Here is a 16,900-nt window from a genome sequence, read left to right on the forward strand (position 1 = left end):
AGATAAGTTAATTTAAAATGTTTTATGGTATGTGTATTAGCTAGTAAGTTAATTTTTGTTTTGTTAACTGTAATAAAGGCTTTATTATTATTATTATTGGCGGAATTAACACTAAAGAAAACTCAAATCATTTGTATCTTAAAATGACGTTAAGCCTCAGTATGGCCTTATCATCGGCATGATTTTATGAATTCAATTAATAAATAATTGAATTAAATAAATAATTAAATTCATAAACTTCTTAAATATTTCATCCTGAATTTGATAATTTTGATAACAAACTAACAATAAAAAAGGAAGAGTTTATTCTTAGATGCTATCCTGTTATAAGATCCATTATTATTCATTGGGCGTTTCTATTTGATATCCACTTTAACAGGTCTTGAGAGAAGGCGCTTAACAGTTTTGGTAAGCTTATTGCATAGTTCCAAGTAAAATATTAAGCAAATTTGTAATTTCTTATTAAATTTACACAATATATTTAGCAACTAATTTAATAATAGATCTATCTATTCGTTGATAATAAGTAAATCAGAACAAAACTTAATATTTGTCTCTATGTATGTTTTCTTTTAAGAGTCCATTTTTAAAGCCAAGCCGTTTAAGGAATTTTTTGGGGACAGCAATTGGGGTACGGCGCTGAAAGATTCCCCACTCGAAAGAAACCTGGCTCCGTACTGGTTTCAATTTTACACCTGAAATAAAAGGTTTGACGTATATAAATAAATTAAAGATAATATATGAGTTTTTGTCTACGTGACAAGAGATGGACGAAAACGGTGACCACATGGCCGGGTCCACAGGGAAAAAGAAAGAGAGGTACACCTGTAGCTAGTTGGGAGGCTAGCTAGATGACATCAAAAAAACAGCTGGCCTCAACTGGATTCAAGTAGCCCAATCTAGAGAGGACTGGCTATCTTTGGAGGAGGCCTTCACCTACAGAGGAGTTCTTACAGAATGAAGAATAATAATATAGGTTTAAGGAAAAACTAACACAAGTAAATTTTTGGAACCAAAGTTAATTACTAACGAAACTAATAATTGTATGTAGGTAAACCAACTTAATCTAATATATCTTCATGTTTTATAAGCTGTAAGAAATAAAAGGCTTTTTATTTTTTATTTATTTATATGAGTTTTTTTCAACTTCAAATTCTTTTTTATTTTTTTAACGTTAATGTTAAAGTGCTTTATTTTTATGTTGCTGTAACTTAAGCTGACTTCAGGAATTATTTATTATGTCAGCTAGGAGCATGTTAACCCGGTGTTCCTTTAATCAGTATTAAGGTTCTATGTTAAAAGTGACATTGAAACTTTACTTGTGTATTAACTGTTTTAATAATGTAATTATTTTTAATTGTGCATTATATTTTAGTTGTATACTTTAGGTTTTATTTTTATTGTTGAATTTGATTATTCTTTCACGAGTGGAGACCTATAATTGGCTCACAGTTATGTAGATTAGCATATAAGATAGCTAATAGCTGTTGGTCTTCCTAATAAATAAATAATATTTATTTTATTTTTATTAGAGGTTGACAGTTAACCTCTATTTGGATCAATGCACGCACATTGACGGAAAGTGACATACAAATCACGAGTGTAAGACGTAGCTTGTCACGCACACTAAAGTTGTATAAAGCTGGCCTGTTTTCATCGGTTGTCTAGCAGCAAGAGGCTCTATCTAGACTTATAATTGATCTAAGACATTTTGTATTTTAATGCGATTTGTTACAAACAAGCTTTGTCGTACTTAAGCCGGCATTAGGTATTACACACTTCCTTCAAATTTCATTCACAAACATAATAATTTTATGCAAATTATTTTAATACAAAAGATACACACAACTTAGACGCGACGTTCTCTACAAAACCGAAGTTTTCTTATTCAACGCGTAAATAATTACTTTATGTTTAAGCTTAAGATAAACACTTCACACGCGATGGTAAGTAATAATTATTTTACTTTACAATTAACTACTTATTTCATTTTGAGCGATGTCTAAGTGTCTTTGTATTATTGAAACAACCAGGCAGAAAGTTGTATGTAAATCAATTTCTGACGCGTTATTCGTTTGTTTTTGTTTGTGTATTGAATAATTATTCCTCGGACTATGATGCCGCCGCAATTGGAGCTGGATAGGCCACACACTCCGGAGGGATCCCAAACATATACCAAGGCGAGCCCTCGACTGTCATTGACGAAGCGAAAGACATCGGAAAGACCTGGAGTGCAATCAAGAGAGTTTCTCAGGACTGAGACGCACTGTGGATGCCCTCAGCTAGGGGTTAGAAGAACTTAAATGAAAGACGGTGCTTTTACATTATTAAAACTTTCGTGAGTCATTATTAGATTATCTGTTAATACGGCTATACTCACGTTTTTGTCGGTGTCGGTACCCACTAGTTTCGGACCATTCGGAGGTCCTTCATCAGGGTGAGTGTGGTAGGTTCGCGGTAACGTCCCACCTCTTACTGCGGACTTGAGCTCGTAGAGCGCGGCTGGACAGGCAGAATGTACTCACAATGTCCAATGTCCACGTGATCATCGGCAGTATGTGTCTTATTGCGAGACGCTTTTTGTAACACGGGTTTCCAAGTTGGTGGCAGAGCCCAACCCTTGTCTCTGTTAAAGTTAGGTCGACGGTCAATTTCTATGGCTTCTAGCAGCTTGCGAGACACAAAGTTTTTATTGCGAGCGACTTTCACCCTATCGAACGTAATATAATGTGACGTGTCGGAGTTTAGAGCGTGCTCTTCCACTGCCGAGGTATTGCTATCAAACTTACGTATACTGCGGATGTGCTCGTTGAGTCTGGTTTTTATGTTGCGTCCCGTTTCACCAATATAGCTTTTGCCGCACTCGCAAGGAATTTCGTAGACGCCAGGGCTCTCCAGAGGAGATCGGAGAACTCTACCGATCTGCGTCAGGGGGCGGAAAATCGTCCTAATGCTATTTCTATTGCGTAATAGGTGTCCAATTTGATCCGTTACCCCTTTCATGTATGCCGGGACCCGGTCTACATGTTGAGGCCGCTGTATGATGGTCGGGTTTGCTAGTCGATAACACTGTCGCCAGTTGTAACCATTGCTCTCCAACACTTGCCGCACGTGTCTCAATTCTGACTCAATGAATTGCGAATCGCACAAACGTAGGGCGCGATTAATAAGAGTGCGTGGTACAGACGACAAGTGCGACGGATGGTGAAGGGAATCCGCTTTTAGGTACTGATCGGTATGTGTGGGTTTTTTAAATACCGATTGCACCAGGCTAACACTGGATTCACGTTTCACCAGTACATCCAAAAATGGGAGGGTTTCACACTCACCCTGATGAAGGACCTCCGAATGATCCGAAACTAGTCTGTAACGACACCGAAAAAAACGTGAGTAAAGCCGTATTAACAGATAATCTAATGACGGTGCTGTTTACAAGTTACATTTAAGCCAGAATGCGAAATTCCACCCACATCACGATTACTCTACACCATGCGTATCACTAGATTATTATTAGATATTTTTTGCCTCGTATTCCCAACGACTTAGGAACCATAACGTGCTTCTTCTATTAATGATATTCATGGACGGCTGTTTTTTTTTTCTTTCATCGGATGAGCGAATTCCCGTTTACCTCCAGAGTATGAAAAAAGGAGACGAATAAGAACGAATAAATCTTTGGGACTTTCAACGCCAGCGTTTGCTAGCGGCTCATTTTCAATAATAACTCTGGTATTGCAGGGTAGTCCACATATTTTGATTAATTTCAGTAGAACTATTGGCCACTTCTTAAAAAATATGCCTACTAATAATACTTATTTTGACATATCTAAACTTAACTACCAGATAGCCAAATAGAATTTTCCATGAATGATTGATTTGACCCGTGGATTTGACTAACGCAATCGACAAACATATTTTAAAAATGTCCGACAAATCACTGTATGAACTAGTACCATATGCGGACTTTTAAACTTTTACCATAACTAACGAGATATGTTTCGAAGTTGAATAAAAATTCACTGTTCCATTAATTAAAACTTTATCGAAGTTATAACTATCTTTTTTCGGACCGTATACAGTTTTTCGAATAATTCTGGTTATGCTTGCTTCATCCTTTCTAGTTTTTTGAAAAGAGTAATGAAATTATCTATTTCGATTATAATGCAGGAGAATTTTATTTTTATGGTTTCATAATGCATTACGATATAGGTTCTGTTATTATCTGATAATGTTAATTAACATCAGCTAGCCTATCTGCTCATTTCGTCATTTTTTTTTCATCTCTCTCAGAGCACCAGTATTTTCCGAAGCTGTGGTAGTGATCGTAAGTTAACATCAAGAAGGATTCTCATGGAATCAATTTTAACAAAATATATGACTTCATCCAATGTGTCGAGCTTACCACTAAAATGGAATCCCGTTTCTAATCCATATTATATGCTTAAAACTTTTGATCTTATCATTTTTTTTTTAAGCCAGAGAAATTTCAAGAGGGCATAAAGAAGTTCTAGCCACTTTTTATAGGTACTTCTAACATGCTTAGAAGTTAGTGGGAAGCACACTGTAACTATTTAAATCCAGATAAGGTTTTTAAGTGAATGAATTTTATAATGTAGAAATCAAAGTGAGTGTTTTAGATTGAGTGCATTTGAAGTTATTTGAATTCAAGCTATCATTAAAAATGGTTGGTAATTCTTGAGATCACTTTTTGTTCATGTTTTATCAGTCAAGTGATAAACTGTCGCAAGGGTAGGAACATTTTTTTTTCTCTTCGCGTGTGGTATGGTATAACATGACACTTTTGGTGATGATAAAAATTTGGTAAACATTTGGGGTCTACGCTGATGCGAGCATTAAACATATAAATTAAATAGTTTTTTAATGGAAATAAGACGCGTTTATTTCAAAATGTATGCCGAAGTTTCCGGTGCATATATTTTGCTCGAATACTTTTAATCTTGCCTTTTTACGTTTCCCTTTTTATGTCAATCATCTACTGACGGACATGGGGCTCGATCACTTTATGGTAGTTAATAACCCTTACTCTTCATGAATGACATAAAAATATGGTAATAATTTAAGTTTATTTTTGCAATTCATTAAATTCAGATTTAATAGAAGCTCAAATTATGTGTGAATGAACATGAAGTATGAATGAACTTACCTGAATAATCTTACTTACATTATTTTTTCAATGTACGTTTCAAAAATATTTTCCTCTTTTGTTTCTGCCTTACTTTCCTTTAAAATACTGCGTTTTTTCCTGTTCGATTCGTCTATTAGGGGTTGTTTAAGAACCCGCTCTAATTTGACATTCTTTCGTGTAGGGTTAACTAGTTTTGTTTTATTTTTAATATTAGCTCTTACTTCATCTAGTATTTGAGATAGTAAAGGTTTGGATTCCCATTCCGGTAATTCTGTATCTTCGTTAGATTTAGAATCATGTTTAATGTCCACTTCCACAGAATTTACCATTTCGACTTCTTTCACTTCTTCAGCTATAGGTGGCGAGGGATATTGAGATATAGGTGGATTTGAGTTTCCATAATAGGGTAAATAGTATCGTTTATAAGTATCCATTGGACTCCAAGGATAATTATTATGGGAATGTGGGGCTGTGTTGGAATAGTTGTATGGTCTGACGTAAGAAAATGGATATGGTAACAACATTGCCTGCATTGGTACATGATGCTGTGGTCTTATGTAAGGCTTTATCAGTGAACGATCATGCCAGGGTGAAGGGAAGAATGTTGGTAAAGGAGTATTGCAAGGGCGTACTGTTGGTGCCATAAATGGTTTTTGATACGGCGTAAATGATGTACTTGCATATGGTCTATTGTAAATATATGAAGATAATCTTTGGAAGTTTGAAACTGGGTAGTAATATGGCATCTTACCATAATCTTGTCTACCGCCTTGATAATACGATAAAGGGTATGGATAAGGGTAGTCTTTATAGGTTGTGGTTGGATTTGTGTCAGTATTTTTCATATCTTTTAAATTTTCATTAATGTTGCCTTTATGAAGAGGTTCATAAAAGTAGGACATCGATTTATCATCGTTAGAATTTTTCTTTTTAACTGCATTCGTAGCTTTTTTTAAAAATGATAACTTATCTATGATCGCATTCTGCATATCGGTATTATTATAAATTGACTCTTCATTTAATATGTCTTGGGCAATATTGTAGATTTCTATAATAGCATCAAGATCACTCTTCTTTACCTGAAAAATTTGCACATAAGTCTTGATTGAGTATGTTTTGTAGTATGCCATGGTTTATTTAATTCTTAACGTGTTTTAAAAGACAATATTATATAAATAATATAATTGTGAAAAGGTTTTTGCTGCAGATTTGCAAATATGCATTTATGCTGATTTTAAAATGAGCTTCTTCATCAAACTATACTAAAAACCTATTTTTATTTTGTTCAATAATACTACGTATTGTCAATCCTACAGTCATTAATATAGTATATCTCATAAGATATACTTTTAATTTAAATGACCCATAAGTCTTTTTATTAATATGAAATTGTAATACAAAAAGGCTCTCTTGTGAATCCTATTACACATTTACGGATTACCTACATCATGGGATGGCCTGACAATATTTTGATTACCCGTTTATCTGTGTGTCTGTGTAACAGAAGAATATATCTCATAAACTATAATAATTGGAAAATTAAAAGTTATTACAGAGTACACTAGTATACTCTGTAATAATAATAAAATAGGGTGTACCCTTGTTAGGAGTCAAACTTGTCATGGTGACTAATTAAACCAGCTTCCATGCGTACAAACAAGTTAATCAATGTGCTGTGAACCATTGAATAGTTATCAATCATGGAAGTTGAGTTATTCATTGTAATCGGAATTCGGAATTGAGTCAACGTGTGGAGTCAATATTTCATCTCAAAATTTAATTGCAAGATATGACCCATAAAAACATGCAAATGTTGCTAGAAAAAAAAACATATTCGTCTGATTGTTCCTCTTCTAGAAAAATAATAAAAACAACAGCGTATTATTTTAAGAATTACTGATACTAACTAGTCATTCTACTCATTATTCAAAAACGACCCGGGCTAAGTAATGACTAAGTATGGACTACGCTAGTGAAGAATAAATTCTCGACTTACCGTATGAAGAATGTCTGTTATTGCATTAATTTCACTTTCGGTTAGATATCGGTCATTGTCTTTCGTAGTATTTTTGACTTTGTTAAGTTTTTTAAATGAATCCTTATTAAACACTGGATGAACTTCAGTATTATTTAATCTGACTTCAACATTACTAAGTGAGCTTGTACTTGATGTCATATCATTTAAACTCTTTATGTGCTTGTCTGTTATATTAATTTTTATCAGTGGTTTATACTCTGTTTCTGTAGTGTTTTTCTTTCTCAATTTGCACGTATAATTCCCGCAGAAAGTTTGTGATGGCCATGTTGTATTTACTGCGTGAAGTTTTCCTGTATCTGGATCTTGGCAGTATAAACCTGAAAAGACAAATATTTAATCTGTACTTCTATAAAAATCTGTATGCTCTGCCTGTACATTTTTTTCTAATTAGGAATTAAGTTTTATGATGAAATGACACAAATTCTACGATTTTTGAATATTTTGTATGAGTATGTGTGTGTTATTGTTAATGCTATTTTATTACTTGTAAATGTTTTACATTGTTAATGTTATTTTATAACTTATAAAAGATTTGACTGCTCATAGAATCACACAATTAATAGGCTATCATAATATTCTTTGATTCAGGTAATAAAAAGCAATTTCAATCCTTTCCATTGAATTGCGTTGTTAGATACATCCTTTTGTTTTCTATACTTTCATCATTCCATGTATGTAGGTGTTCTTCTATGTTGTCGTCGTTGTTTACAATTCAGGTTATGTTAACCTGTTTATCGTTGAATCCGTTTACATTGATTTAAAACAAGAAAATATTTGGTTGTCATTGTATATAATTTATAAAAATACGAATAACTAGAATTTGGATTTTGAGGGATCTTCGGAAAGCATCGATATAAATATTTTTTCAGTATTTTATGAAACTGTGTTCGAGCACTAAAAAAATTATTAATTCACTGCAGTAGGTCTGAAACAGCAAAAGTTTACAACTTCGTGTAGAAATAGCGAGACTTTTACTACAGAGTTGGGTAAGCTTTTGTTATTGGCCGTGCAGTTTTGATAAAGAGTATCCGTTAAAGTAGTGAAATCATAAATTGAAACAAATGTTACACCTAAAAATGACTACAACAATAACAGAAGATTGAAAGTAAAGACCATCAGAGAAATAGGGGTTTTAAAACTCAAATATATCTAATGCCTTATAATTTCTGCCGCACCCAGGATCTACCACCGTAAACAAACATGGGAACCAAAACATCACTCTTCTAATTATTAGAAAAACTCTCTAACTCTGATAAAATAGCGCAATGATATTTTTGTATTGTGTTTAATAATAATAATAATATGTTATTGTTTATAATCCTATTGTCTATGAACTTATATTATGATCCACTAGTTTCGGCACATAATAGCGTTACGTAATTGATATGTGTTACAGTAATTATTTCATAGAACTAGTACCACTTTTTATTACGTCTAAAAATTATGAATGATATATGCTTTAAGAAGAAGATAAACCTTAACTTTGGTAAATGACCGGAAAATACTACTCGAGTACTAAAATTCAATAAGGATCCCTTAACCGATATAAAAGGCATAAAAGGCATTTATTTTCTCAAAATTGATTCCTTTAGAATTCTTTTTGTTGTCATTTCTAATATATTAGATACTACTTCCGCTTCGGAAACAAATGGCCCTCTGAGAGAGAAAAAGCGGTGCAAGAAACTCTCCCAGCCTTCTTTTTTTGCGCTCTTTTTAATAAAATATATAATAATGTACTGTCATTGCTATTGCTATAAAATCAGAAAAAAACAGAATCTAGTCCCAGGCTGTCCGATCACTTAGATATTCAGCTTTGGAGTAGTAGGATTTATGATAGAGCCATTTTTTTTATAAAACATTTGAATTTATTTATAGATAATGCTTGAACATTGGCTGGGACTTTATTATAGAAGTGTATACATTTACCCTTAAAGCTATTATGTATCTTATGAAGCCTACTAGAATTAGTTAGAAGCAATCCAGAAACATTCGAATTCATAGTTTTGTTAGTTTTGTTATGAGAATTGTATTATGTTTGTAATAAATTAAAAATGCTTCTAATTCTGAATTAAAACTATAGCGATCTTGTGCGAGAGACGTAACCTAGCTCCGCTCGATTCCTAAAGGCCGTTGGCTCGGTCCACAGCATTAAGTTACGATATATATTTTTAAGAAAAAAGGCCTTTTGTCATTTCATTTATTAATTCTAATCGAAGATTAGTAAAATCGTGTCATTTGCCATATAAATCTACAATTAGATTTACCAATGTCATAGGTAGGTACATACAATACCTCAAACAATAGTAATAACTTATTAAACAACAAGTATTTTTCATTCAAAGCTAAATATTACATTTTAGGTACTGTAACTCGGCTAAGTCGAGTTAGTAAGTATTTTGTATGTATATGCTTTTACAACAAGATCCCAGAAAATGTTCAAAATAAAAGTATTACTTTATTCAAAAGAATTGTTAAAAAACCTTTGTGTGGTAAAGGTTACTATAACATAAATGACTTTCTTAATGATACCACAGATTGGGAATGGAGTGACCGCCCTCAGTCTATTAATTAATAAGTTTAATCGTACAATATTACTTTGTAAACATATTTATTCGATAAAAAGAAAATCCGCTGAGTTTGTTGCGCCCATACTTCTCAGGTCTGAGGCATTCATTTTGGAATGGGTGGTAGTTTTTTGACTTTCAATAAGTGATGTCACATCCTATTTTGGATAAAAATATTTGAATTTGAATTTGTGTACATAATATTGTTATAAATACTTTTGTCGTATGAATTTTTATGAACTCTGTAGTATGTTTTTGATCTTAAATCATTTATACGCTGGATAGACTATGACAGCTCGGGAAACATCGAAAAAAAAAGACATTAGAATAGAACAAACCTCTATTTTGAGCTTTTCACGCACACTAACACAAAGTGTCATACAAATCGCGAATGTAGGACGTAGCTTGTCACGCACACTAAAGTAATATTCCTGGCCTGTTTTTATCGGTTGTCTAACAGCAAGAGACTCTATCTAGACTTTTATTTTAGTGATCGACGTTGACGAGCAATCTTTTTAATTTATAATACTTAAAGTATTTTTGAATTTTAACATCCCCTCCATAGTAACTTAAACTATATAAATTTTCACAATCAAAAATAGCCATATGGCTAATACTAGCCAAACGAATCAACACGTGTTATAAAAAGCAATTACTGAGATTTTAAACAGAATCAATCCATTTACCAGTGGGAGGCTCCTTTACATTGAATGCCGGCTAGATTATGGGTACCACAACAACGCCTATTTCTGCCCTGAAGCAGTAATATATAAACTATTAATTATAATGTATAACTATTGTGTGTCGGTTTGAAGGGCGCCGTAGCTAGTGAAATTACTGGGTAAACGAGAGTTAACATCTTATGTCTCAAGGAGACGAGCGCAATTGTAGTGTCACTTTTGGGTTTTTTCAAGAATCCTGAGCGGCACTGCATTGTAATGGGCAGGTCGTATCATTTACCATCAGCTGACTGTTCTCCTCGTCTTGTTCCTTATTTTAATAAAACAATCGATCATAAAAGAACCGCAGGAATTATAGAACTGTAGTAAGTATACTAAGAAAAAACAGTTCACAAAACACCATTTTAAGTGTTATAAAACGCGTTGACTGTTCAAAAATGTTGAGAATATTGAATGAAAGTATCCAGTAACTATCACAATATTAGCAATTTGACCCACTTGGCGCGGATGGGTTTTAAAGGATGACAATATGAAAAAATCTTAGAAAATACTTGTTAAAATACCACCAAATCAACCTCTCATTCACATAATATGAAACATACCTGTAATGGATGCTGATACAACTGCACAAAGAGCAAAAAAACACAAATATAAAATCATCTTCCAAGTGCTACGTTGGTAATGATACTAAACACTCGCTCGATCCGTCGATTTAATGTTGTTGTATGAAATGCAATGTATAATGGCTACAGTGGCTCTCAAAGTTTATGAAACATATTCACCACGAAACATTTGACGACCCCTATAGCCTAGTGGTTAGTGACCCTGCCTAATGAGCTAGAGGTCCCGGGTTCGAATCCCGATAGGTGCACACATTTATATGATGAATATGAATGTTTGTTTCCGAGTCATGGATGTTTATATGTTTTTATGTATGTATATTGTATTAAATATATCGTTGTCTTGTACCCTTAGTACAGGCTTTGCCTAGTTTGGGGTAGGATAATTTTGTGTAACAGTGTCAATATTATTATTATTATTAATATATTATTCAGTAATATTTTTTTCTTGTTGTTACAGAAGGTGAGCATGCATTTAATTGTGGATCTAATGCAGTATGAAGTTAGTGGAACTTATATATTATTGTTTTTTTTTTTTTTTTGAGAGGAGGAAATACTGTTACGTATTATTACTCGAGTCCGACATATTACGCCCCGTTCCGGGGCGTAATATGTCGGACTCGAGTGTCCGCGTAAGCGGACACCCCATACCGACTAAAACCTCCTCTGTGCTGTTAGCAGCTCTGGCTTTCACAGCGAAGTAGGACGTGGGCCGTGGAGGCCGCAAAGACTACGCAACAACAGTCGCGGGGCGTCTCCTAAGGAGACTCGAACCTCAGACCGGCTGTGTGCTTGTGGGAGGTATTATTGTTAAGTTAATATGTATATTATTAAATAAGAAAAGTATCAAATAAGAAACTAATTATCTCTTATATTATCATTCGTCTATTTAAATTCAAATATTGTTTTTTAAATAGGTTTTAAAATCAATTATTGAACTTGTAATTTTAACACATATCCTGTGCAAAGCCGGCATCCTGTGCAAAGGAGCCTCCCAATGGTGTGATGCGTAACAACTCAGATCAGGCATATACCGCTGATTTTCAATATTAGGAATATTAAATAATATTTAATAATAACATTTCTTCACAGTTTGAGAACCAGTGTTGACAATTTTTCAACGTGTCATAATTTGATATACATGACGTATTGCCATACTTGCAATGATATCATATTTAGATCTAACAGCAGCTAATATCAATATCGGATTGAATCAATTATTTTGAAGCAAGTCGTTCATTATATGTATAATATTTATAGTAATATCTATAATTGAAATACTATATTTGTTTACCCTTAAAGCTATTATGTACCATAAGGAGCATCTAAAATCTATATATATATATATATATATATATATATATATATATATATATATATATATATATATATATAAATGAATTGCTGTTCGATAGTCTCGCTAAAACTCGAGAACGGCTGGACCGATTTGGCTAATTTTGGTCTTGAATTATTTGTGGAGGTCCAGAGAAGGTTTAAAATGTGAATAAATATGAATATGCTCGAAATTAAATAAAAACAACAACTTTGTTTTTCCTTTGATGTGGCCCCTGTCGTGCAGAAATCAAATTGAAAGAATACGTCAATATGAATAACTAATTAGAATCTTAACATCTTCCTAACTTTCTCAGAAGGTAAAAAACAAACTTTAATTTAATTATTGATTTTTTTTCATTACTTTATATAGCAATACAACGTTTGCTGGGTCAGCTAGTTAGTTATAAGTAATTCCTTAATTCTAGTGTTTTAATAACAATAGCCATGAAATTCAGTATTTAGTGAAAAGGTGATGAGTTTTGTGAACGTTTATTAAACTTCCATAGATACATAGACAATTATTAATAGTCAAAATACTTATTTTTTTTAATTTACCTTTGAATTGCTAACAAACTGTAAAGCTACGAAGCTTATGTATAGCAATAGCATAGATAAGTATAGCAGATAAACAACCCAACAACCTCAAACAGATAAATTAACGATACAAAAGGCATAAAAAACGCATAAAAGGCATTTATTTTCTCAAAATTGATTCCTTTAGAATTTTTTTGATGTCATTTCTAATAACTACTAGATACTACTACCGGTTCGGAAACAAATGGCGCTTTGAGAGAGAACAAGCGGCGTAAGAAACTCTCCCAGCATTCTTTTTTTGCGCTCTTTTCAATAAAAATATACAATATTGTACAGTCGTTTCTATTGCTATAAAATAATCACAATCTAGTCCCAGGCTGTCCGATCATTTAGATATTCAGCAGTGGATTAAGAGGATTTACGATAGAGCCATTTTTTTATAAAACATTTAAATTTAATTATAGATAATGCCTGAAGAGTGTCTGGGACTTTATTATAGAAGTGTATACATTTACCCTCAAAGCTATTATGTATCTTATGAAGCCTACTAGAATTAGTTACAAGCAATCCCTTACTTTTAGTGTTATAATACAGTGACAAGTTTCAACTCAACTTGCATTAAACTGAAAACTACAGTCTAAAAATATGTCCATTCAGTTAGGTTGACCTCCGAAATACTCCGTCGCGCTCTTTTCAATTCCATGTTGACTGAAAACCAGCTCGCTCTCAAATGCATGAGTCTTGAAACCAATGAAACTGTATGCAGATTTGTGTTGTAGAAAGTACGTTTTTTGTCTATATTATTGTCAGAATTTAATATTAAACCATTGAAGTTTGATGCGTTCTATCTTGGGCAATATTTTCATGTCGATAAGACATTTTTAATTTATGAAAATAAGGGACGAAACGAGCAGGACGTTCAGATGATGGTAATTGATTCGTCCTGCCCATAACAATGCAGTGCCGCTGAGGATCCTTGAAAAACACAAAAATTCTGAGTGGCACTACAGTTGCGCTCGTCACGTTGAGACATTAGATGTTCAGTCTCATTTGCCCAGTAATTTCACTAGCTATGGCGCCCTTCAGACCGAATCACAATAATGCTTACAAATTACTGCTTCACATTAGAAATAGGCGCCGTTGTGGTACCCATAATCTAGCGGGCATCCTGTGCAAAGGAGCCTCCCGCTGGTATTGTACATTGGATATGTCCTTAAATTTTTAACTGATCATTTTCATGGGTGCTTCTTGTAATGGCATTATAATCCTGTCATCGACAAGTCTTCTTCTAATATATAAAATTCTCGTGTCACGGTGTGCGGGACTGAACTCCTCCGAAACGGCTTGACCGATTCTCATGAAATTTTGAGTGCATATTGGGTAGGTCTGAGAATCAGACAACATCTACTTTTCATCCCCCTAAATGTTAAGGGTGGTCCACACTTTTTTTTTAATTTTTTTGACTTTTTTTTATAAATTTTTGTTTGATTATGAGTTAGCATTAAAAAATACATACAACTTCAAATTTTCACCCATCTACGATCAACAGTTACTTTTGTATCGCGATTTTAATATCGGCAATACAACGTTTGCTGGGTCAGCTAGTCATGTTATAAAATTCCATCATTTTAAACTTACGGACCCAGCAAACGAAATGTCATTGACTGATTAATTATTTGTATGGCTAATATATTATATACCTATTGGTATTTCTAAGTCAAATAAATGTAAGTAGATATCCAGATAAGTAATCACCCCATACTATATACCTAAACCATCTCCGAAACACGCTGCTTCTATAAGTATATAGGTATATTTATTAGGGGTTTAAGTATGTCATTGCTGATTTGTACTGAAAAATTTAAATTAGGTTTTTTTTTAATTTAACATATTTATTTAATTACCATTATTATCAATACGTTGCTGCCATCTAATAGGAAGGTCATTTATGCCTTTGCCATAGAACTGTGGTAATCTAGATTCGACAAACTGTGTGAAAGCATTTTGTACTGCCTCCTGAGAAGAAACCTTTTTATCACGTAGCAAATTGTCCAAATCACGAAGTAGTCCATTGGAGCAAGGTCTGGCGAATACGGAGGGTAACGAATGGTTTCTTAATTGCAGTTCTGTAGAGTTAAAACGGTTTCTCATGCTGTATGAGGTCTAGGAGCAATAATTATAAACATCGATTCATGAGACGGGGCTGTTTCACTGCTAGCTTTGCTATCATTGACAGTAGACATCTGCCGTTATTGCTTGACCAGATTGGAGAAAGCTGTAGAGAATAACACCATGCTGAGACCACCAAACAGTTAGGTACCTTTTTATTGGTAAGCTTGGCTTTAGGACACTGTTGTGGCGTTTGACCTGGGGTCAGCCATTGCATTTTTCGCTTACGGTTATCGTAAAGAATCTTTTCATCGCATGTCACAATTCGATCCAATATTCCTTAATTCCTGTATCGATTCACCAAGGCAACACAATTTTCAACAAGCGTTTCTCTTTGCAGATCAGTCAAATCACGAGGCGCCTTTTTTTGATATTTTTTTTAGTGTATTAATTTGACGCAAGTGAGTCAATATTGTTGGTAAGGTAATATAAACCATGCCGCTACTTCCTGGGTAGTTTGGCTCGGATCGGCTTCAATCATCTCTTTCAATTCATTGTTATTCACCTATGTGGGCGGTCTTCCGCGTGGTTCGTTCTTCAAATCAAAGTTTCCATCACAAAAGGGTTTAATTCAAAATCGCACAGTGCGTTCGTTAGCAGTCCCCTCTCCAAACGCAAAATTGATATTGCGGGCTGTTTCTGCCGCATTAGATCCGCGTATTCAAAAATCACTCGAATTTTCGAAGTATTCATCTTTCTTGACTAAGTTGAATAAAAAAAAAACAAATGAAGGTTGATAGTCGAATGTTGAACATTTTTAAAAGAACAACATAGGTACAATGTGAAAAAAGTTTCACTCAAAAATTTCAAACCATGAAGGTTCTATGTCAATTCGAAGTACCTATTACAATAAAACGATAATTTCATACCTTAACCCCTATAACTATTCCGATTGAGTAGTTTTCGAAGCATAACCAAAGGGAAAATAGCGCTCCGTTTATTAGTGTAGATCCCTCCCATAATACCTTTACTTATTTATAGGGTGTAAGTCAATACTTATTGATGCACGCACAACACACAATAACTCTTGTTGTTTTTTAATTAATTTACATGCTTTATGACCCAAACTGAACGCACGGCTCAATAATGAAAAAGAGTGGAAATAATAATTCTGCACTGCATCGAACGATCTTATGATGGACGAAACTATGAAAGGAAAACATTCAAAAACAGCTGGTTGTTAGAAAATTAAAAGGCACTAGCGCGGAAAAGGATAACCTTTAAGCTAAACCAATACACATGGAAAAATCAACTTTTTGACCATTGAAAAAAAATATTATTAATAGTAAAATTGATAAATATTTATTTAAAAGTATGGTAATGAGACTCTTGTTAGTTCTTAATCATAAATGAAACATTTTTAAATAATTTATACATCTAGATAGAACCTCCTACCGCTAGACATCCGATGAAAACTGGCCAGGCTTATTACTTAAGTGTTCGTGACAAGCTACGTTACACTCGCGATTTGTACACCTCAATATTTTTCGACGTTTTCACAGCTTTTCACAGTTATCACAGTCTATCGAGGCGTATAATTGATTTTGGGTAAAATTGAAATTCATAAGTATATTTTCTTATCTAGTTGAATAAATCTGATATAATTTTTGAAAGTGCATCAATATTAAAAAAAAACAAAGGAAAATATTAACTGTACCTTTTTATATAAATTTTCCTTACATATTTGAAACAATCTGCATCCAACGGCTACATATGAACAGGAAAAGAAGCAAAACATAATTTATTTTCTAAAACAATGGTTGTCACATAAGCCATTGCATAGAGCCATTGTATTTGGAAGAGGGTGGATACGA

The 16,900-nt window shown here is 33.6% G+C and overlaps 1 protein-coding gene across 2 annotated transcripts; it reads right to left on the reverse strand.

Annotated features, from left to right (window-relative positions):
- Nucleotides 1–382: 382 nt before the first annotated feature.
- Nucleotides 383–11,096, reverse strand: LOC126968390 (uncharacterized). Of its 2 annotated transcripts, none has more exons than XM_050813395.1 (4): nucleotides 11,031–11,096; nucleotides 7,143–7,501; nucleotides 5,183–6,225; nucleotides 383–695 (listed from the first exon to the last, which is right to left on the reverse strand). In XM_050813395.1, the coding sequence occupies exons 1-4, from the start codon at nucleotides 11,086–11,088 to the stop codon at nucleotides 602–604; spliced, it is 1,554 nt and encodes a 517-aa protein (XP_050669352.1). In that variant the 5' UTR covers nucleotides 11,089–11,096; the 3' UTR covers nucleotides 383–601. The 2 variants fall into 2 exon arrangements, with proteins under 2 accessions (XP_050669352.1, XP_050669353.1); XM_050813396.1 differs by having other exon boundaries at nucleotides 656–695; nucleotides 5,165–6,225.
- Between the last annotated feature and the right edge of the window lie 5,804 nt (nucleotides 11,097–16,900).

Source organism: Leptidea sinapis, chromosome 15 (genome assembly GCF_905404315.1).
Source record: "Leptidea sinapis chromosome 15, ilLepSina1.1, whole genome shotgun sequence".
NCBI lineage: Eukaryota > Metazoa > Arthropoda > Insecta > Lepidoptera > Pieridae > Leptidea > Leptidea sinapis.

Coding starts and splice junctions, on each gene's coding strand:
- LOC126968390 (XM_050813395.1), bottom strand. CDS start 11,088: ATGATTTTATATTTGTGTTTTTTTGCTCTTTGTGCAGTTGTATCAGCA. Junction 7,502..11,030: donor TGTATCAGCATCCATTACAG/GTATGTTTCATA, acceptor TTGTCTTTTCAG/GTTTATACTGCCAAGATCCA. Junction 6,226..7,142: donor TAACAGACATTCTTCATACG/GTAAGTCGAGAA, acceptor CAAATTTTTCAG/GTAAAGAAGAGTGATCTTGA.